General features: G+C 51.9%; 8 protein-coding genes across 8 annotated transcripts; 4 read left to right on the forward strand and 4 right to left on the reverse strand.

Moving 5' to 3' along the window:
• Positions 1-16: 16 nt before the first annotated feature.
• On the reverse strand, positions 17-1,516 carry PtrM4_033710 (uncharacterized protein; the record flags this gene model as incomplete). The annotated part of the gene is made up of 6 exons (XM_001939192.2): positions 17-461; positions 519-791; positions 850-949; positions 1,002-1,230; positions 1,285-1,307; positions 1,369-1,516. 6 exons carry the CDS (start codon positions 1,514-1,516, stop codon positions 17-19), a joined length of 1,218 nt encoding a protein of 405 aa, XP_001939227.2.
• Positions 1,517-4,122: 2,606 nt separating this feature from the next.
• PtrM4_033720 (tyrosinase central domain protein) lies at positions 4,123-5,483 on the forward strand (the record flags this gene model as incomplete). Its single annotated transcript, XM_001939194.2, has 3 exons — positions 4,123-4,376; positions 4,421-5,181; positions 5,245-5,483. 3 exons carry the CDS (start codon positions 4,123-4,125, stop codon positions 5,481-5,483), a joined length of 1,254 nt encoding a protein of 417 aa, XP_001939229.1.
• Positions 5,484-6,405: 922 nt separating this feature from the next.
• PtrM4_033730 (DUF1681 domain containing protein) lies at positions 6,406-7,260 on the forward strand (the record flags this gene model as incomplete). The annotated part of the gene is made up of 1 exon (XM_001939195.1): positions 6,406-7,260. One exon carries the CDS (start codon positions 6,406-6,408, stop codon positions 7,258-7,260), a length of 855 nt encoding a protein of 284 aa, XP_001939230.1.
• Positions 7,261-7,479: 219 nt separating this feature from the next.
• Positions 7,480-8,293, reverse strand: PtrM4_033740 (GILT domain containing protein; the record flags this gene model as incomplete). Its single annotated transcript, XM_001939196.2, has 2 exons — positions 7,480-7,918; positions 7,974-8,293. The coding sequence occupies 2 exons, from the start codon at positions 8,291-8,293 to the stop codon at positions 7,480-7,482; spliced, it is 759 nt and encodes a 252-aa protein (XP_001939231.2).
• Positions 8,294-9,004: 711 nt separating this feature from the next.
• On the forward strand, positions 9,005-10,637 carry PtrM4_033750 (Hexokinase; the record flags this gene model as incomplete). The annotated part of the gene is made up of 2 exons (XM_001939197.1): positions 9,005-9,522; positions 9,572-10,637. 2 exons carry the CDS (start codon positions 9,005-9,007, stop codon positions 10,635-10,637), a joined length of 1,584 nt encoding a protein of 527 aa, XP_001939232.1.
• A 521-nt stretch (positions 10,638-11,158) lies between these two features.
• PtrM4_033760 (POP5, RNase P-RNase MRP subunit POP5) lies at positions 11,159-11,776 on the reverse strand (the record flags this gene model as incomplete). The annotated part of the gene is made up of 2 exons (XM_066104057.1): positions 11,159-11,502; positions 11,563-11,776. 2 exons carry the CDS (start codon positions 11,774-11,776, stop codon positions 11,159-11,161), a joined length of 558 nt encoding a protein of 185 aa, XP_065966259.1.
• A 632-nt stretch (positions 11,777-12,408) lies between these two features.
• On the forward strand, positions 12,409-13,272 carry PtrM4_033770 (uncharacterized protein; the record flags this gene model as incomplete). Its single annotated transcript, XM_001939199.2, has 3 exons — positions 12,409-12,446; positions 12,516-13,192; positions 13,247-13,272. The coding sequence occupies 3 exons, from the start codon at positions 12,409-12,411 to the stop codon at positions 13,270-13,272; spliced, it is 741 nt and encodes a 246-aa protein (XP_001939234.2).
• A 790-nt stretch (positions 13,273-14,062) lies between these two features.
• Positions 14,063-19,738, reverse strand: PtrM4_033780 (CarB, Carbamoylphosphate synthase large subunit protein; the record flags this gene model as incomplete). Its single annotated transcript, XM_001939200.2, has 4 exons — positions 14,063-14,119; positions 14,176-15,963; positions 16,014-19,087; positions 19,135-19,738. 4 exons carry the CDS (start codon positions 19,736-19,738, stop codon positions 14,063-14,065), a joined length of 5,523 nt encoding a protein of 1,840 aa, XP_001939235.1.
• Positions 19,739-21,420: the final 1,682 nt, after the last annotated feature.

Here is a 21,420-nt window from a genome sequence, read left to right on the forward strand (position 1 = left end):
CTCCGCTGCCTTCCGTTCACCGTGTAATGTTTACCTCGGTTGTTCTGACAATCATCATGCCCATCGGAACGCTCATACGTGCCCCATGAACCACGCCTTCTTGTTCAAGTATACTCTCCTCACTCTCTTCTGACTGACTCCGTACACAGGCTAGAGTCCCATTTCTGCCTCTGCTCGCTTCTACAGTATACGTGTCTTTGCCCCAGACAGCATCCTCGCCGTATGGATCCGGGGCGGTTGACTGTGACCTTTCAGACATGTTCTTCAAAGCGTAGCTAGTCCTCGATCGACTGTCGCTTTGCTTGACATATCCGTTTGAGCGGAACGGAGTGTTTCCAATAACATTGGAGCTGTTGCTACGGCCTCTAGTAGCCAAGGAACGCATTTGGCCAAAGGTACTTGCAAAGAGGGGTTTGAGTGTAGGAAGGCAAGCTGCGATGATGCCCACGTACATTTCGACTCTGCAGGGAATAATTGTTAGTGTATGTGATATGCCATTTGAGGGAGAAAATACGTACTCTTGCCAGATGTAGTACCACGCTCCATCACCAGACCAATCTGTCATCTTAAAGAAGTTGTACTGCATTGGCGTCTTGTAGATTGCGACTGCAGAGGCGAAAAGACCCAGACCGAGGATGACGGCCAGGCCGATGCGTGTTTGAATTGTGACTTGCAGTTTCCAGACCATTGGTATGGGTACCAAGGCGAAGATGAGGTCGGTCGCAATATTGATGGAAGAGTTGAAGACGCCAATGCTTTTGAAGATTTGGGAACTGTAGCATTTTGCGTTTCTGGTATGGGTGTTAGTGAACCATTGCAAGTACCGAGTAAGGTCGTGAGTGGACATACCCCGTGGGCGGACGCAATTTGTAGTCCCATCCTGCGCGTACAGGAGTACACTGAAAGATAATGGGGAATGTCGAGCCGATAGTGAAGATTCCAATGAAGACTAAAGGCGCTGTTAGCTTCTGGTATTTTTTTCTGAAGTCGCCTTCACGTACTGAGCATGCCAATCATAAAAGGTCGCCATTTCGTTCGATCCGCGAGTCGTAGTAAGAAGAAGCCAATCGACAGCTTGATGAAGCTGTATGCGGCGATGATCATGATGGAGTAGAAATACATGATCTTGAAGAAGGGGTAGAGATTTTCAGGAGGGAAGGCTTCGGCATGCCTTCCAAGTCCCAGATGAATGACCTTGACGAACAGTCCCAAGGTCCCTATACTTAGCGCCTACAAAGTGGTGAGTTAGCAACGGTTTCGGTTCCAATGTGCATGCTCTCGTACCAATGCAATCACCATCATGATGTCTGTTAACGGTCAGTGCTGCTCCACAAGGTTCGTAGCCCAATAGGGTTCATGGTAACATACCGTCCCAGCCGAACATCTTCAGCATGAATGTTCGTACGTAGAACCGCAGTAGCACTGTGAGCGTAGATAGCGCAAACAGTGGGCCCGTTACCGCCAGCAAGCGACCTGCTTGATTCTCTGCCAGGTACTCTGGTGAACGTTCCGGCATCGGCGGCGGGCCCGCTGCCTGCCGTGAAAGAAAATGATGTAACATGTCCATAATTTGCTGCAGTAGGAGAGAACAACGGGGTAGAGAGCGTGAGCCTTCGACGAAGGTTCTCTAGGCTATTAGAACATGTTTGAGACCCGCTCTCGGCAAGGTATTGGTAAGTAGCACGCAGCCACAAGCGCAGTGTAAAGATGCCGAATGCGAACATGTCTGGGGAAGTACTGGCTCGAGACCATGCCTGTTCCTTCCTGCATGCATGGCACTCAACTTTAATGTGAAGACGACGGCCCGGACGCATCGCGCATCTTCGGATCAGCCGGATGCCCAATCATCTTACACGGCCGATAGACGCGCAGAGTTCGACCCTGAATCCGTATGCTTGCCACTCGGCTGTCACGTCTTGAGATTCAAATTAAATTCATATCCCACGTCGTCATGTGCGACACATGGTGGAGGTACGGATAGGCCGTTGAGACAGCACGACGTCTGCCATTTTTTCCAAGATCGGTCCGGACTGGTCACTTAGGGATCGTGATCCAGGCTAATATCGTGATATGTAGTGTGCATGGGATGAAGAACTCGGCGGACCAATGCCAACCTTGGAATACGGTGCAGGATTCCGTTACTCTCAATCCGCTCCGTGGACACGTCAGTCAAAGGAACGATTGCTGCACATACAATCACGTCGTTCTTACCTATTCTCCTGCTGCGTAGGAAGTAGAGATTTCTAGAGTATTAGAGGACCGTAGCGACTTCCCTTTTTGCGTAAAGGCGTTATGCAGATCTAGCCGTGATTTACGGGAAGGCCCTGGTGGTGCGCACAGGGATTCCTCTAGCATACCTATCCTGGTCATCGCCAGGTTTTAGACAGCTCCTACCGTTCCTACATTCCTTCGAGAACGAAAAAAACGGTTCTGTAGGAACTTCCGCTCGGACATTCTTCTCGCCTATCGAATACCCGTGATTTGCAGTTGAGATGAAACGAACAGCTGTATCAAGTATTTTCGTATTCACTCTTAGCTGCTTACTCGTCGCAGTCGAAGTCGGGCGTGGGGGCATCGTGGAATTACTAGCACTGTAGCACGCGCTCAACGTGACTTGCCCACAGCCTAGTGCACATAAGTCATGGTAAATCTGCCGTTGATGATGCAGTTGTCACTTGCCGATAGAAACGGGAAGTAGTTGCTTTGTTGAAGGGCGCTAGTCTTCCAGGCGAGCGAAGCCCGATACCGCGGAAGGGCTCGAGGCTTAGGATCATCCGCTTTTTGGCATTGATCTGGACCGAATCAGGGTAGCTCAATCAGGCGGCCCGTTATATCCTAAGTATCTTCCTCCCGTCCATCATACACAATACCCACCACGGACAGGCTAGGTATGGACTCCTCAGGACTTTTATTAGCCTTTGCAGTACATCGTGGCTAAACATGAAGGGAAATTTGTCCGTCTAATTCCACGCCGCCACCCGTGGCCCAATCGCTTGTCCATCGGACTACAAGCAAAAAGGAGTAGGTACATACATCCTGCAAGAAGTATCGCACCATTCTCACGCTGTTCAGCCCGCATCCAAATCTGCATTTGATGCAGCCGGGTAAAAGAGAAGCACGATGCGGGGACCATATCTGAACCGCCCAGTCGCCTGTCCAGGAGACGTGCAAAATCGATGGACCAACTTTGCCTAAATTTGCGGCCGTTCCTGATAAAAATATCAAGAGGTGTTAAGTAGTAAGCATGAACTCATGCCTAAGTAAGCACACGCATCGTGATATACAAATGGACTGAGGCTTCGAGGCCTTCTCAGATGCCAATCCTATTACCCATACGAAGAGCAAACGCGGGATCTATACTGAACATCCGCCACGCGGGAGGGAACTCACCACATGAAGCCGCTTTTACCGAGTTGCTGGCTTCTGGCCTACCCATTTACCCCGATCCTTCAGAAAAGAATCCACAACCGAGGTTTCCAATAAACCGGCATCCAATTACCGCGACCCACTAACGCGTCTTGTATTCATTGACAGGCGACAATTACGCCCCAACTCCTCTTTTCGACAACCCTACAGGCCGAGACTCCTGCAAACCCACGTGTCTCGGAGGTTGGGAAGCGCCGCAAAGGGCTCGCCCTCGGTATTTGGGGGCGTTTTGGTTATAGCCACTTAGCAGGTCATGCCTAAGGGACGTTTTCGAACCCCTTAGAACATGACTGGAATGTGGGCAAATAAGACTCTACCCTGCAGAGATAGTCGATATACCAATCTCAGTAATTCCTGACTCAAAACATACTCGGAAACAACAGGCCGAATCTTTGGGTCTGGAGAGAACATGGTATCTTGCGGCACAGGCTCCCGTGTACATGGTTAGACTTGAATGTGGCGAAGGTTGACATGCATGCTGCGAGTATTTGAACGCTCATGCAGCCTCATTCCTTAGGCAGGGCATCGCCACGTTTTGCTCGCACCTCTTTCATATCCTAATATTAATTGAGCAATAGTTGGTTCGTGTTGGCCTTTCATCCGGAACGCTATTCAAAGATCCTCGTGTCGCCGTCTTCATATTTCCAAGCCTCTTGCAACCTCGATCACTAGCTTTAACCGGCCGGAAACGCTACCATGCGTTCAATTGCACTCCTATGGCTTGCACCTGCGGCACTAGCCAGCGCCATTCCCGCATTTGAAGAGCCCTTTCCCGCCGCCTCATTCGACAAGCGACAAAATGTTTCTCCGAACGTCGTTGGAGTGAAGACTCTACAGGCTGATGTCTACGCGGGAATTGCTGCGATTAATCAGCAAATCTACCAGGGCACCCAGAAGTCTGATCAGTTCAAGAAGTGTAACCCGTTCAACATTATTGTTCGCAAAGAATGGTAAGGTCCAGCATGTTGTTTTGTTTGTAAGCTTATCGTTCCAGGGCAACTTTCTCCACTCCGGAGAAGAAGAACTATATCCAAGCTGTGCAGTGCATGTCTAAGCTACCTGCAAAAACGCCAAAATCGGAATGCCCTGGATGCCGGAACCGCTATGATGACTTTCTTGCGACTCATATCAAGCAGACATTCTTGATCCACAACACTGGAAATTTCTTGGCATGGCACCGCTACTTCACCTGGGCCTACGAGCAGACACTGCGGAAAGAGTGTGGCTACAAAGGATACCAGCCATACTATAACTGGCCAAGGTGGTCTGACGATCCGAGCAAGAGTCCTGCTTTGGATGGCTCTGCTACTTCCATGAGTGGCAATGGTGCCCCTGGCTGCTCCAACCAGACCTTTTACGGTATCCCTACCAATGCTGAGCCTCAAATCAAGATTCCCAAAGGCAACGGTGGAGGCTGTGTGGTCTCTGGTCCTTTCAAGGACTGGTCCGTCAACCTCGGTCCCGTCTTCACCGACTCAAACTGTGTTCCTCCCAACCCAATTTCCAACCAAACTGACCCCAACGTGGGCCTTGGATACAACCCTCGCTGTCTGAAGCGTGACATTTCTTCCTGGACCTCTAGCCAGTGGACCAACGACGAGCAGGTTGTTAACCTGCTCAACAGCGCGGACATCAAGACGTTTTGGTACAACATGCAAGGTGGCGACCCAGCCTTCACCAAGTTCATGGGTGTCCACACTGCGGGTCACTTTACCATTGGCGGTGACCCTGGGTCTGACTTTTTCACCTCCCCTGGTAAGCATCCCTGACACCGCTATTTTGCTCTGCATCTCTGTTTAGCCAGCTAACCATGATCAGGTGACCCGTGGTTCTTCTTCCACCACGCTCAAATTGACCGAGTTTGGTGGACCTGGCAAAACATGGACCCTGCCGACCGCACCAATGCCATTTATGGAACTACCATCATTGCGACACCAGCCGCACCCGAGACTAAGCTCACCGACACAATGACGCTTGGTTATGCTTACGCCGGTAATATCAGCGTTGCTGACGCAATGAGCACTATGGGTGGTCCTTTCTGCTACACGTACATTTAGATGCGGTTGCTGGAAGACTTGTTCAACATTCGTGTATATCTTTGACCTGTACATATTTTTCCATTGAGAGTTATAGACTGTTTGCCGTTAACCAAGTAGACCAAGCCTGTATAGTCGATACAGTATAAGTAGACTATCGATGAAAAGTACTGTTACTCTGTATGCCAATTTTTGATCCAGAATGTGTCCATACCTCTAGCCTGAGACGTGAGCCTTCTCCGGACTCGTATTCATACTATTTTAAACGTACATGTTGTCGCTGATTTAGCAGCATGAGGGGCAGCGAGCTCATTAGCAAGCAAAAACTAGCAACACTACGAGATTGGACACACAGATGCATCTTATGTATAACTTGCAAGCCTTTCCCTGACGGCACAACGGCCGTAAGAGGGCTGAAGAGACAGAAAAAAGAAGCTAGCACGATCTTCATCTGCAGCGCAAGCGACGATTCGACAATGTCCCGCAGCGCTAAACGGTCACCATACCTGACCTACATAGGTCCCGCAAGGAAGATGAATGGGCGGGGTCCTTGTATCCAAAAGCGCGGAGACCCTGCATTGCCAACGCATCACCGCTGAAGGAAGCAAGCAAGGCAGTCATGTCCTCCAATCCCTCTGACCACGCCCGTTCGGCAGCGTGTTTGAGATTGCAGCCGGCCGTGATCGCAGGATCGTCAAAGGCCATCGGTAACTGTATTATCGTGGAGTAACTGAGTCGTGGGTGCAATTGCGGTTCAGAGGACCCTTTACCCCACTAAGATATAGCTCCGCGAAAGGCACCGCAACTGGACCATCATTATTCACAACGTCTTTACTCAACAAACAAAAGAGCATATCTGATATATAACAATCTGCATAATTGGGACAGAGGTTATTTTGAGGAAAAAGCACAAGACGAACAAGACAGCACCATCCACTCAATCATGAACGTCGATCCCCTCACTGGGAAGCCCCTCCCTTCGACGGCCATTCAACGCATCCTCTACCTCGCGCCCAAAGTGCACATCTACCAAATCCCCCCCGCAACCTCGACAAAAGGCTACCAAGCCTCTACTTGGACCGCCAATGACAACAAGTTACAAATCTTCACGGCGCGGTTACGCGTCGTCGAAACATCGGTGCCCAACAGCAACGCCGACGAGCAAAGCGCCGACGGAGAAGACGAAAACGTCACAACCACATTACTGTTAGAGGACCCAAAGACTGGTGACCTATTCGCTGCAGCACCGTATACGAGCGAGCGAACAGTAGAGCAAGCCCTAGACAGCAGCCGCTTCTTCGCAATAACCGTTGTGGGCGAGGGCAGAAAAGCAATCTTGGGCATGGGCTTCGAGGAGCGCAGCGAAGCATTTGATTTCAGCATCGCACTACAAGACGCCCGCCGCGTCCTTGGTTTCGAGCAAAAACCAAACAACGCGCCCGCTTCGTCGCGCAAGACGGCGCAGTCTCCCGTCACAGAGGAACCAAAGCGCGACTTTAGTCTCAAGGCGGGCGAAACTATATCTATCAACCTTGGCGGACTCAAGGGAAGGCGGTCGAGGAGTCATGAGGGTGACAAGAGCGAAGACGGTCACAAGAGCGAACAGGATGCGCTGTTTAGTATAAAGCCGCCACCGGGGAGTGCGGGTGGAGGCGGGTTCCTGCCACCGCCGCCGAGTGCGAAGAGTGTCAAGGAGGAGCGGAGGAGGAGTAGGCAGAATTTCGATCCATCGAGCGTGCCAAAACAGACGGCCGAGGATCTGGGCTTTGACGATGGCGAGTTTGGTGAGTTCCAATGATGATATTGCCAAATGGAGGGGGGCTTTTTGTATGTTTAGCATGGAGTTAGTTTGCATTGGTCTGGGTCTTGAACGCATAGGAGGCGTCTCAAAATTCCCTTTATGATTTGAACAAAGCTACCACATGAGTTATGTCGTATATGTGATTGCACTTCCCAAGTTGTGTTCCGTGGATGGGTATCAGAAAAACGCCGTTTGCAAGTCCATGAATAAGTACGACTATGTCCGGCCCTGCGCCTCATCATATAGCTTCTCAACATCCCTGATCAAGTCCTCAGGCTTTTCGCCGCCCTCACAGTTCTTCCACTCGCCACCATCGGCTATACATCTGACCTTGTCGTTCAGTCTCACCGTGCAGCTGATCCCGGCGCCTACATCACTACTGTGCTTTACGCTATCCCTCAACAAGCCCATTCCGTATGCGCCGCTCTCCTTACTCATACAGTCATTTAGCTCGCCAAAGTCCAGCCCGTGTTCCAGTGCGCAGTCTTCGATGAGGGAGCGAGCGGGTATTTCCGGATAGTCGGTAATGAGGCAGTTTGTGAATCCGAGGTAGAGTTTGGGGTGCGGGTACGATGAGGCAGCACATAGCATGACAATGTCGCCTAGGCACTCTGTTTGCCCGTGTTTGCACTGGACGCCATCGTCTTCTGTGAGGCTGTTTCATCCCGTTAGCGCAGGACCTGACTGTTTCTTGAGAAGAAACGACTTACCTGCCAATCATGCTCAGCCTGAAGTCCACCTTGTCCGAAACGTTTGCCATGGCGGGCAACACTAGCTTCTGCAAACAATCCCGCGCATCCGGGCACTTGGACATGATGTGTACGTCCATGGAGACCTTGGTGTCCACCCCGACGTGCTCGTGCTCGCCTGGGCAACTCCGTGTCGTCGCTAGCCAAAACAAACTGAGGAATAGCGTGATGGCTGCCACTTGGAACCAACTGGTGCGGTGAGATGTCCGGGAAGGCATCGTCGCATCGGGATCCGTCCAAGATATGGTATGGTCCGGAATGAGGGGGACCTTTTCTTCCATTGTATGATACGGTCTCGGGGTGGCTTCGGTACCACGGCGGGTGCTTATGTCGTGTCTGGAGTAACGTAGTAATAGATGATGTTGATGTTGGAGATGTGACGAGTTGGGGTAGTCGAAAGAGGGACTGATAGGCGGCCGGCCGGGGATGCTGATAGCGCGCCGACTAACGTTAAACCTTGGAACGCGTATCGTCTCCGTGCACTGTGTAAGCCATCTATCAACCGTAGCTGAACGCGTCCAGGACGGCAAAACGTGTTCCTTGGTCTAAAGGTTTTCCATGATTAGCTCATATAAAGCCTGTGTATCACATGCGTTGCCCGCAAACATTTGGACTGGGCCGATGAGCGAATTAACACGGCAGAACTATTCCCCGCCCGCGATGCTGTACCTGCGTGGCGTTGAACATGAAGTAGCACCGAGCCCGGAGGGGGTTCCTACAGATCTTCCCCCATCAACTTGTGTTTTTTTAGGCCAAAGGTCTAGCCTTTCCGTCTCCTTATCCTCGCTGCCGATCTTCCGCCTCTCTGTATCTCACGGTCATGATGAAATGACTCTTTCGGTTGTTTACACTCCAATACCCCACCTTCCGACATCCACTTCGACGCCGCAAGGCTGTGCTCAACCTTCGAGCCCGCGTTTTCTTTTCATGGTACAAGCACCAGCCCTGCGTTGCCAACATCCACCCCTCAGCCTCGCTAGCACAAACTGAACATGGCGCTGAATGAAGCACCCAACGCTGCACATGCCATAGACACATTAACCGGCTTTATCAACACAAAGACATTGCTCGGTTTAGCGCATCGCTTTTCGGCCACATATACCGATCTTGCCAGGACCTCGACTGAGCATTTTCTCGTCACTCCAGTCACGGCATTACCCACAGGGAAAGAGAAGGGCAGATTTCTGAGCATCGATGTTGGTGGCACCAACCTAAGAGTCGGATTTGTTGAGCTAATCGGAGAGCCAGATGGCAGTGCTGAGAGTGAGCGTGAGCGGAGCAGTACTGTGGGCGAAAATGTCTTTGCTCAGATAAGGAGGAGCCATGACAGGAACTGGCCGATTGGAGATCACCTGAAGATGGATCAGGCTGAGGATTTGTTCGCGTGGATCGGTGACTGCATCGCTGAGGTCATCAGGGGTGCTCTTGAGGAAGAGAAGGCGGGGGAGGAGGTCAGATTACCCTTGGGTGATGAGATCCTGCTTGGCATCACCTTTAGTTTTCCAATGGCGTGAGTGTGAGCATCCAGTGTGCTAACACCAACTTGCTAACAGGTCCAGTCAAACCCGTCTCTCAGAAGCTACTCTGCTGCCAATGGGTAAGGGCTTCGCCATTACCTCTGATTTAAATCTAGGCAAAATGCTTCTTGCTGGCTACGCCCGACACTGTGAGGTCGGACATGCTTCAGGCAAGCAACCATTACCAAAAATACAGGTCGCCGCCATCACCAATGATACCGTAGCCACATTTGCATCTCTCGCATACGCAGTCAAAGCATCTCCCAATAGCCGCGTCGCCATGGGTCTTATTGTCGGCACAGGTACCAATGCAACTGTACCCATGAAGCCATCCAGCCTGCATCCGACCAAAAGAGAAGCTCTTCAAAATCCTGATGCTGTTGAAACCGTTGTCATTAACACCGAGTGGACGATCCGCGGCACTGACAAGCCACTGATCGAGTTCAACATCAAGACGCCCTGGGATCTCACGCTTGACGCCAATAGTGATGCACCTGGTTTTCAACCGTTTGAATACATGACGTCTGGCCGGTATCTCGGCGAAATTGTACGCTTGGTGTTCCTAGATATCGTTTCCGGAGAAGCAGATGCCGAGATCCCACCATCATTACAACAGAAGAACGCCCTACCGACACGTTTCCTTTCGGAATTCATTGCGCGGAAAGGTGGCCGCATCGTTCAAGGAGAGCTGGAAAGCAGATATCCCGAGCCAAACTCCTCTGGGGACCCTTTCTGGACAGTAGATCGAGTGGAGATGATACGGGACATTGCCGAGGCTGTTCAGCAGCGATCTTCGGCGCTGGTTGCTGCTGCCTGTGTCGGGCTGCTGAATTGTGTAGGTGATGTTGCACTAGACGAGTCGCCAAAGTCCAGTAATGGTACACACACCAAGGGCAAGCGGGATATCGAAGAGCTTGTGATTGCATATGCGGGTGGGACCATATCACAATATCCAAAGTGGCTTCAGACATGCCAACAGTGGATAGACATTCTGGTCGAGGAGGGCTCGTCAAAAAATGCATCAAAGCAAGTTACGCTCAAGGAGGCCAAGGATGGGGGCATTATTGGCGCCGGAGTGCTTGCGGGTATGGCGGGTGAAATTGCGTGAAAGGATTTTAGGTGTCCTTGTTAGGGCTGTGAGCGTGAGACTCCAAGTAGTTATGTAGCTGCTAACCAAAGATACATGATACCCTGGAGACAAGTTGGCTACAATCTGTATTCAAATTCTCCTCCTCAGCCTACTGAGATCGTGACCTCCACTTCAAGCTTCATATCTTCCACTCGGCGGATATACGTGGGGAAGGCTCTGCAGACTGTAGTTGATGCTTGATACGCCCTCCACTTTCCTCTCGGATTAGAATACAAGACTTGAAGCTGCAGTTTCGAGTCAGAATCTCAACCACTAGGCGCGAAACGCATTCCTAGCAGGTATTACAGGGTCACTATGTGCATTTGCAGTACACAGCCTCTTTGTAACTCCCAGATTCAGCCCCTACCGAAGCTCTATGCAAGAGGGAGCCCGGGGAGCGGGTGTTGACGTATTGACACCGCATTGAAGCGATCAGTATCCCACAGATCAAATCAAGGCAATCCCAGAGATGAAGTTTATCACCTCATATCAGCCTCGACTCATTCACTCATACCCTCACTCTCGCTCCCATCATCAACTGCGGCAAGTACCTCACTTTCGCTCTTCCTCTGATTATCCACTGACTTTGCAACACTTTGCAGCATAGGCAACTCGCCTGCCCCATCCCAAGCCTTTGCTCTCTTAACAATATGTTGTGACCTGCGTATAACTTCTTCCTCTGCCTTCCTAATCGTACCGCTGACCCGAACCACTCGTACCACGACTGGTATATTTATGGGCTTCGGGAGGTGCGTGATGTACGTGAGAGCCGCCCACACCATCTCGTAGTGGTCGCGCGGACAGCGGATAATAGCTGTACTGGTGGACGGGGAGTAGTAATTGACTGAGGGCCAGTGATTATTAGTCAGGAGCCAGTAGTAAGGTATGCAGACTTGACATATACCTTTCAGACCCGAGGCTACCATGCCCGAGCCATAGTCGCCAAAGAGGTCTTCGACACCATCGCGTATCATGCGGATAATGATACCCTGCTTGAGCGCATCTGGCGTCGGGGAGTGCATTTGCACGACATGAGGCAGTTGCTGCGTCTTGTTCTTTGCAAGAGGCTCCGGGTATAGGAAGTTGACTACCAAGTAGCGATTCTTGACGCGCACCATGATGGCTCAGGAAAGGAAGGGTGTCGTGTGTTTCCGTGTAACCCTCGGCGCCTCAAGAATGTGCGGGGAATTCAAAGGTGCGAACGCGAATACGGACCAAAATGGAACAGAACAGAGACCAAAAAAAAAGACGCCCCTACTTCACGCGAAAAACCGCAACCACAATTTCGACTCTGTGAAGCTGCCCCGCCCTTGAACCAAATTGATCTTTGCTGGCACAATTGGCGACGACGACTGCGACGCGACGCAAGAAAAAGACACGCAGCGCGCAAGACTACAGAAAAAGTACCGGATCGCCGTCACAATCCGCAGGCGCGGTTCATGCATTAGCGCATAGTCCTTGGCTTCCTATGACGCAGATGGCTAGAGGCAGCATCCCCAGCTTTGGCCTTAGCGGTGGCTGTTCTCCTTCCGCAGCAACACCAGCGACGGCTACAACAACTACAACTACAACTACGACTGTTACGGATTCACAGCATCCCGAAACTTTACTGTCCCGCGGCTTGATAGCACCCGCAAAATTCATATCCGCGAACCCCCTCTCCAAGCCCAAGTCCCGCAAACGAGCGCGAGTACCACCCGCTGAGCGCAGAGCCAGACCTCGTTCAAAAGCACAAGTACCAGTTTCCAGTATGGCGTCTTCGTCTACTACCTCTGGTCCGCTGCTTTAGTACGTTTGATATCTCCTCTAGTCTGACATCAGACGGAAGACATGTTGCTAACAATGCCCCCCTCCCAGCGCATGCATTGCACACAACACGACCGTTCTCGCCGAACACACAGCATCCGCCTCGTCCAACGCCTCATCCCTCGTCTCCCTCGTCCTCCCACGCATCGCGCACGATACTTCGGCCCACAAGACAATCGACCAATCCAAGTTCTTCATCCACTGCCTCATCAAGTCGCCCTCCGACTTCCCCGGCAACCAATCCACAGCCGGCGGCCTCACCTTCCTCGTCATCGCAGAACGCGATCTCGGCCAGCGCATCCCCTTTGGATTTCTAACCAACCTCGAGAAGAAGTTCTTCGCTGAATTTGAGCCAGCGAGCACGAATTTCCATGATTTACCACCCTATGGCTGTGCAAGCTTCAATGGCGCGTTGAAGAGGTTGATGGTGGAGCAGGGTGGCACGCAGGCTGGTCAGCAGGATGCTTTGCGTACCGCGCAGCGTGAGATTGAGGGTGTGCGCGAGATTATGACGGAGAATATTGAGCGTGTGTTGGAGAGGGGCGAGCATATGAGTGTTTTGGTGGACAAGACGGGTCGCTTAGGTGAGAATGCGAGGGACTTTAGGGTGAGGAGCAGGACGCTCAAGAGAAGGATGTGGTGGAAGAACGTCAAGCTCATGGTGCTATTAATGCTTGTCGTCATCTTCTTGATTTACCTCTTCGTTGGCTTTGGTTGCGGATTACCAGGTAAGTCGCTATCCAGGTCAGAACATTGTTCCATCAAGTGCTAACAACTAATAGCTTGGGGTCGCTGCCTCGGTCACTAGAGAACGCGGGGCCCTTTCCTAATGTTAATTAACTTTGAACAAGCACTTCACACCCCATATTTTGCGCGCGCAACTCGAGTATTGGCCTCTTTTCCACAACCCAACATGTCCGCGAGACGGATACTCGGTCTCGCGGACATCATGGAGGCAGAATGCTGTACGGTGAGAGGTGCGCAAAGATTGTTCATTTATACAACAGCAGCGGGCGTTTGGCGTCCGTCTTTTCCATTTTCCATAGCCACAGTACGAAATAAGCTACGAGATATTCCCAGTTTGATCTCTGATTCCCTTCCTCTTTTTAAAACGCCGTTTCCATGCAGATCCTTCCCCAGCCCTAGAGCCCATTCTCACTAGACGTGATGTGAGGACCCACCCAACCGTACCGCATAACGCCGAAATCGATCGATCCCTAGGGAAAGACCGACAGTGAGAAAAAAAAGTAAAAAGTATGTAAGAAAAAGCAAACGATGACTACCCGATACCCCGATCCCCAGCCCATCCAACCCAACAAACACCAGTAAATCAGACTGAAAAAAAAGTGAAATAGCTCCCCCCTTACCCGAATAGGATTTTTACATCAAGTGTACATAGCCAAAAACTCCTGGAAAATGCTTTTGGACTAAATCTATCTAGTCGTCTAAAGTGAATAGTCGTGGTATAAGCCCGAACCATAACAAAAAGGAAAGTAGTGAACAGAAACTTTTGTTGCCTTGTAGTCGTTTTCGTGAGAAGAAAAAACCGTTTCAACGCCTGCCATGAAATCGTGTATGGGCAACAAACCATGGTCCAACTAAGGAGCCATAACCATTGCAAGCAGCGCCATACGCGTGTACAGTCCGTACCGCATCTGTGGTTGAAGACGTTAGCTGATGGTTTTCTCCTCACCGAGCATTCTAGACTTACCTGTCTGAAGTACGCCGCCCTGGGGTCAAAGTCCACCTCCTCGTTAATCTCGTTGTTCCTAGGCAGCGGGTGCATGACAATCATGTTTGCCTTGGCCCCCTTCAACAGCTTGTTATCAATGACGAAGGAATCCTTGACTGCCTCATACGTCGCCACATCGGGGAAGCGCTCCTTCTGCACGCGAGTGCAGTACATGACATCCGAAGAGGCGACAATGTCTTCTGTCAACTCAGTCGATACCTTATTGAGTTGTCCACGAGCCTTGAGCGCGTCCGTGACGCCGGAAGGCATCGGAAGAGACGCAGGCGAGACGAGGTTGATAGTGACGTCGTAGTGGGAGAGGAGTTCGCAGAGGGAGTGCACTGTGCGGCCGTACTTGAGATCACCGACAAAGGTGATGTTGAGGCCGTTGACAGTTCCAAGTTCCTCTCGAATGGTGAAGATGTCGAGAAGGGCCTGTGTCGGATGCTCGCGGCTGCCGTTACCTGCGTTGATGACAGGCACATCAGAGAACTTGGTAGCTATGTCGATAGACTCCTCGGACGGGTGACGCAGAACGATAGCGTCGCCGTAGCAGCCCAGGGTGCGGATAGTGTCTGCAACAGACTCTCCCTTTTGCGTGGAAGACACTGACTCATTGACGACGATTACTTCACCACCAAGACGCTTCATAGCAGCGTCGAAAGAAGCCGATGTCCTGGTAGATGGCTCACAGAACATGGTGCAAAGGACGCGGCCCTTGAGAATATCAAGGCAACCCTGTCGTTGAGTACCAAGACGCATCTCCTGAGCAATAGTAAAGAGCAGATGCAGGTCGGCTCGGGTGAACTGCTTGACCGAAGTGATGTGTTCCCTCTTGAATGGAGACTTTGCGAGGAGCTGTGACAGAGACAATGAGGCGTTCAGCCTGGACATATGTCCAGACGACTCGTCATGTGCTCCGGGAGCTGCAGCGAACTCCTGGAAGTCCACCTTACTGATCTCCATGTCGTAGTGGCGAGCGATGGCCTCAATCAGCAGCTTGGCATTCTTCACGTTGGTCACCAAAGGAGTCTGGTAGTCGACCGCCATACGACGGGTTTGGTATCCTCGGCTCATGTAGTTGGCTGGTCGACGGAAGCGGTTGCTTGACGGCAAGTTGATGTACAGATCGATGAGGTTGTTCGACAAGTGCTGTGTGAGCGAGTACTCTTGCTTCTGCTCGTCGTGTTCGCCACTAGACAAGACTTCCAGGAACTTGACTGGGATACCGTGTTCTTGGATATAATCGGCGGTTCCAGCAGTAGCGAACAGGTTGTAGCCCATCTTGTGCAGGCGTTCGATAGAAGGTAGCATCTCCAGCTTGTCCTTGAAAGAACCGATAGAGAGCAAGATGTTCTTTTTTGGCAGCCTGAAGCCAGTAGCGATGAGACCCTTAATGTAAGCCTCGTACTTGGTGCGACCGAAGCAGGCGACTTCACCAGTCGACGCCATCTCCACACCAAGGACGGGATCAGCTCCAGAGAGACGAGAGAAGGAGAACTGTGGAACCTTGACACCGACATAATCCGCGGGTATGTTGGTTGGCGGATATTCGGACACGGGTAGGCCAGCCATGGCCTTGGTAGCCATCTCAATCAGGTCAACACCCATAACCTTTGACACGAAGGGGAAGGATCGCGAGGCACGAACGTTGCACTCAATAACCTTGATCTCGTTGTCTTTGGCGATGAACTGGATGTTGTAGGGTCCAGTGATCAACAAAGCTTGACCAATCTTCCTTGTTGCATCTTCGATTTGGCGTACAGTCTGAGCATGTTAGCATAGTTCGTGCAGTGTTGCGAAATTGGATCACATACCTCGGGGTCAAGATCCTGGGGCGGCAAAATGAGCGTAGCATCACCGGAATGCACACCGGCGTTCTCGACGTGCTCGGAGATGAAGTGACCAATCATAGTACCCTTGTTGGCTACAGCATCCATCTCGATTTCCTTCGCATTCTCGATGTACTTGGTAATGACGACTGGGTGTTCCTTAGACACGTCTGCCGCTTGGTTCAAGTAATTGGCCAAGTCGTGCTTTGAGTAAACCGTGTTCATGGCGGCACCAGAGAGCACGTAAGAGGGACGAACCAAGACGGGGTAGGACACCCTCTCACAAAACTCAGTAGCCTCCTCGATACTCGTGAGTTCTTTCCAGGCGGGCTGATCGACAGCGATGCGGTCAAGCATACGAGAGAACTTGTAACGGTTCTCAGCGGTGTCGATCATCTCGGGCGAGGTACCGAGCACTTTGACGTTCATGCGGTGCAGTGGTAGCGCAATGTTGTTTGGAGTCTGCCCGCCCATGGACAGTACAACACCGCTGGAGTTCTCCATGGTATAGATGTCCAAAACAGTCTCGAGGTTGATGCACTCAAAGTATAAACGGTCCGCTTCATCATAGTCGGTAGAAACTGTCTCTGGGTTGTAGTTCAACATAACGGTCTTAAATCCTTGCTCCCTGAGAGTGCGGATAGCACGGACAGAGCACCAGTCGAACTCAACAGACGATCCGATTCGGTATACACCAGAACCGAGCACCATGATACCCTTGTCATTGAAAGTGATGTCGTTCTCGGTACCGTTGTATGTGAGATACAGATAGTTTGTGACCGCGGGGAACTCGGCTGCAACAGTGTCAATCTGCTTGACTACGGGGAAAATCCCAGCATCGACACGTACGCGACGTACGGCAAGCTCGTTGGAGGCCCAGAACTTGGCGAGTTGACGATCGGAGAATCCCAGTTGCTTTGCCTGCTTCAGCAACGGCATGGTGATGCTGGTGGTGGTGTAGCTCGACATTGACTTCTCAAAGTCACTGAGGGACTTGAGACGGCTAAGGAACCACTTGTCGATTTGGGTCATTTCCCAGATCTTGTCGACACTGTAACCAGCCTTCATTGCGTTGGCAATGGCAAACAGTCGCTGATCAGAAGGTGTTTGCAGTTCCTGGTCGATTTCCATGAGAGCCGGAGTCTCGTTGAAACCAAGATTGCTAGGGTCAACTGAGCGAATGGCCTTTTGTATGGCTTCTTCGAAAGTTCGACCGATACTCATGACCTCACCAACACTCTTCATGGATGAACCGAGAAGTGTCGACACACGGGTGAACTTCTTCAAATCCCAGCGGGGGATCTTGACCACGACGTAATCGAGCGACGGCTCAAAGCAGGCGCACGTAACGCGCGTGACGGAGTTGGAGATGTCATTGAGAGGAATATTGAGACCAAGCTTTGCTGCGACGAAAGCAAGAGGATAGCCAGTCGCCTTGGAGGCAAGAGCGGAAGAACGCGAAAGACGGGCGTTCACTTCGATAATGCAGTACTCCTTGGAGAAAGGGTTCAGGGCGTACTGGATGTTGCATTCACCAACAACACCAAGGTGGCGGATGACGTTCACGGCTGTTGTTCGGAGCATGTTGTAGTCAGCGTCCGAAAGGGTTTGCGAGGGTGCCACCACAATAGAGTCTCCAGTGTGAATACCGAGAGGATCAAAGTTCTCCATGTTACAAACCGTAATACAGTTGTCTCGGGAGTCACGGACGACTTCGTACTCGATTTCCTTCCAGCCCTTCATACTTCGCTCGATCAGCACCTGGGGACTGGCAGCGAAAGCCTTGTTGCAAAGGTCAAGCAGCTCTGCTTCGTTGTTTGCAAATCCACTGCCGAGACCTCCCAGGGCGTAGGCAGCCCGGACGATGACGGGGAAACCAATGTCTTTTACGACACGCATGGCCTCCTCCACACTATTGGCCGAGGCTGACTTGGCGCACTTCTCTCCAATGGACTCCATGCTTCGTGCAAAGAGCTCTCGGTCTTCAGTAGTGATGATGGTTTCGATGGGGGTTCCGAGCACCTTGACACCCAGACCTTCGAACTCATCCTTCAGCTGGATACCGACTTGGAGTGCAGTCTGGCCACCAAAGGTGACGTAGATACCGTCAGGTCGCTCTTTCTGTATGACTTTGCGCACAAAGTCTGCGTTGACTGGTAGGAAGTAGACCTTGTCGGCAAGGCCCTTGGAAGTTTGAATTGTAGCGATGTTGGGGTTGATCAAGATGGTGTAGATACCCTCTTCCTTCAAGGCCTTGATGGCCTGACTGCCAGAGTAGTCAAACTCTCCAGCCTGACCGATGCTCAAGCCTCCACTTCCTAGCACAAGCACCTTCTTGACGTCCACTCTTGGGGTAAGCTTCCTGTTTTCCTCGAAAGTGCCACCAGGGAACTCGACTGCCTGAGACATGACTTCAGATGCGGCCAAGGCCTTTTGGATAGTGCTGATGAAGACATCAAACAGGTACTCGGTATCGCGTGGACCGGGAGTGTGCTCTGGATGAAACTGCACACTGAAGTAGGGCCTGCGCACATGTCGAATGCCTTCGTTACTCTTGTCGTTGGCGTTCACGAAGAGCTCCTCCCAGCCATTGGGCAACGTCTTGGAGTCGACCGCATAACCGTGGTTTTGCGATGTAATGTGGCACTTGCCGGTGAGCAAGTTGGTGCAGGGAATGTTGGCACCGCGGTTACCAAACTTCATCTTGATAGTGCTAGCACCCGCTGCGCGGGCCAGCAACTGGTGACCAAGACAGATACCGAAAATTGGTGTCCGTGCTTCGTCCATGGCCGCCTTGATGTGTTTCACTGTGGACTCCATCATGGCTGGATCACCAGGGCCGTTGGAGATGAAGAGACCGTCATAGTCCTTGCCAGCAAGCTGAGGGAAGTCGTAGTCCCATGGTACCTGCAGTACCTCGACTCCTCGCTTTACCAGGCATCTCAGCTGGTTGTATTTGAGGCCGACGTCAACGGTGACGACACGTACGGGGCGGCCGGAGGGATGCTTGAGGGCAGTGGCAGGGTCGGGGGACCAGAGCTTGGGCTCTTTGATGGAAACTGAGATTGTCAGGATAGGTCTTTTGAAGAAAGCGCATCTCACATACCTTCTGCAACCAAGTTCTTGGTGTTGGGGTCCAACCACTCAATCTGCTCGAAACTAGACCTCCAGTCCACCTCACCGTCGGCGAGGGTCTGGGTGTTGACCGCGCCATTGGTGAGGGCGGTTGATGAGGGTGTTGGGCCGGTCCTTTGTAGAAGACGTCCCAGCATACTTCCCTCCTCTCGGATGCGCTTCGTCAGCGCTCGCGTGTCGACGCCTGTGATGGCGGGCACGCCCTGCTCCTTGAGCCATGCGCCCAGCGAAGAGGTGGCCAAGTGATGTGAGTACTTTTCTCCAGCGTATGTGGCAACCACCAACCCAGCAATGTGGATTTCCCTGGACTCAAAGTTGGCTGGAATGCCCTCCAGCAGGCTGTCCATCTCCTCTCTCGAGGGCACACCATAGTTGCCGACTAGAGGAAATGTAATGACCAAGATCTGGCCTCGGTAGGAAGGATCTGTGATTGATTCGGGGTAGCCGACCATACCAGTCTGGAAGACGAGTTCTCCAGAAATGCTCTTTTCAGCACCGAAGCTGTTTCCGAAGCATACATAGCCATCTTGAAGCTCAAGAGCCAAGTTCTGGCTTGGGTCGGGCAGTGAAGCCATAATTGAGGGTATAAGTGACAGCTCTAGGGCTATGGAACCCTTCAGGTGCGAGGCTGCCAGGCTATTGTAGGAAAATAGAAGAGTTGAAGCCTGAGGGGAAAAAAAAAGTTTCGGACCCTCACATTGCAGCAAAAAAACGTAGTTAGCTGCGGCTGCATGGCGGGGTTGAGCTGATTGGTCTGCCCCACTCTAGCGAATGACGAAGTCGGGCCTGACTACGTACTTCACTGTTGGTTGCTCTCACGGGTGCATCGCCGAGAGGCATAAGCTTGCATTCAGCTCAGAATTTTATTATGTGTCGTGTGTTTTATACGAAGTCGTTTTGCGGCTGCTTACATAGATGAAGTGGTGAAATAGTGAAATGGTGGTATAGTCTTGTCTGGATGCATTGACACGTGATAAATACCCCGCGGAGAGTTCAAATGTTGTACAGTGTGTGCGGGTCTACAGCCGCTGCATCGGCTCCTCACGTACCTGGAGCGGTTTTGCCTCGATACTCGATGTCACCAGCTGCAAGGGATGGCACGGCGGTGTGAAGACGGCAGCACCAGAGCTGATGGTGTGCAGCGGGAACGGCCTTGACGAGGTGGAGCAATGATCAGCGCAGGATTCAACGGCCTGATGCATGGCGACATCACCGTTTACAGCATCCGTATTGAGCATTTTGTGAGATGCTGCGTGGGTGAGCTGAGGTGATATCGCAGGCCAGGCCGTGGTTTTTGATATCTGACAGCGGCTGCATGACAAATAAAATGAACTATTGCCTTGATGCGACATGCAGGACAAGCTTCGTCCCTGCGCCTGGGCGCACAAGCGAGCAAGGTTGCGGGTATGGATCGCGATGGTCTAAGAGGCTCAAGCTGACAGCCGTCTGGTGTCGAACAACATGCGCTGAAGGTGGTGCGAGATGCTGGACTGTGTCTGAGGCGGTCATGGGTGGCGTTGGCGTTGAGGCAAATGGTTTGTGCACCCGCATGTCAAGGACATGAGGTATTATTACTGTACCAGTACTGTACATGCACGCTGCACCCCAGAAAGCGCTCCGCATGAGCGATAAACCAGCCCACTTGCGGGCCTTCGCGTCGATGACGAACATCAAAATGGCGCGTCAAATCCTCACGGCTGTCTCACATGGCTTTCGTGACTTGCGTTTAGCTCCGGCCATCATCGCAAGCCCTGGCTGGCATGGCCTCCGTCCCGTCTTCTATTGGCTGGATAGTCGCCTGAACGAGGACGACGCGCGATAAGGATCGAGTCTTACCCTTCCTCATGATCCCTCGACGGCGAGGTGCCGCATGACGGTCTAGAGTGCTAGGCGGTGAACTGCGTGTGTCACGGAAATGGGCAAGAGCCCGTTCCAAGGTTCACTACTACTTTGTCGTGGTGCCTCATTTCCCACCCGTCATGAAACCTTGTCTACTCCACTCGACTTGCCCAGCCTACTCCCCTACCTTCGCCGACGCTGACGAGGAAGTCTGATTCCTTTAGAGGCTCGAGGTAGTTTCAATGTTCGCCTCATTCTTCTCCTCAAAGTCACGCAGGCCATCCGAGACGACGCCACTTCTCGCCGCAATCGACAGATATCGCCGTCGCCACAATGGGGAAGACTCGGACGCCGACGACAACGAGCCGGGCGCAGCAGGCCAGTACGATGGCGAAGATGAGGAAGAGTACGAAGACGA

This window comes from Pyrenophora tritici-repentis, chromosome 1, assembly GCF_003171515.1.
Source record: "Pyrenophora tritici-repentis strain M4 chromosome 1, whole genome shotgun sequence".
NCBI classification, from domain to species: Eukaryota; Fungi; Ascomycota; class Dothideomycetes; order Pleosporales; family Pleosporaceae; genus Pyrenophora; species Pyrenophora tritici-repentis.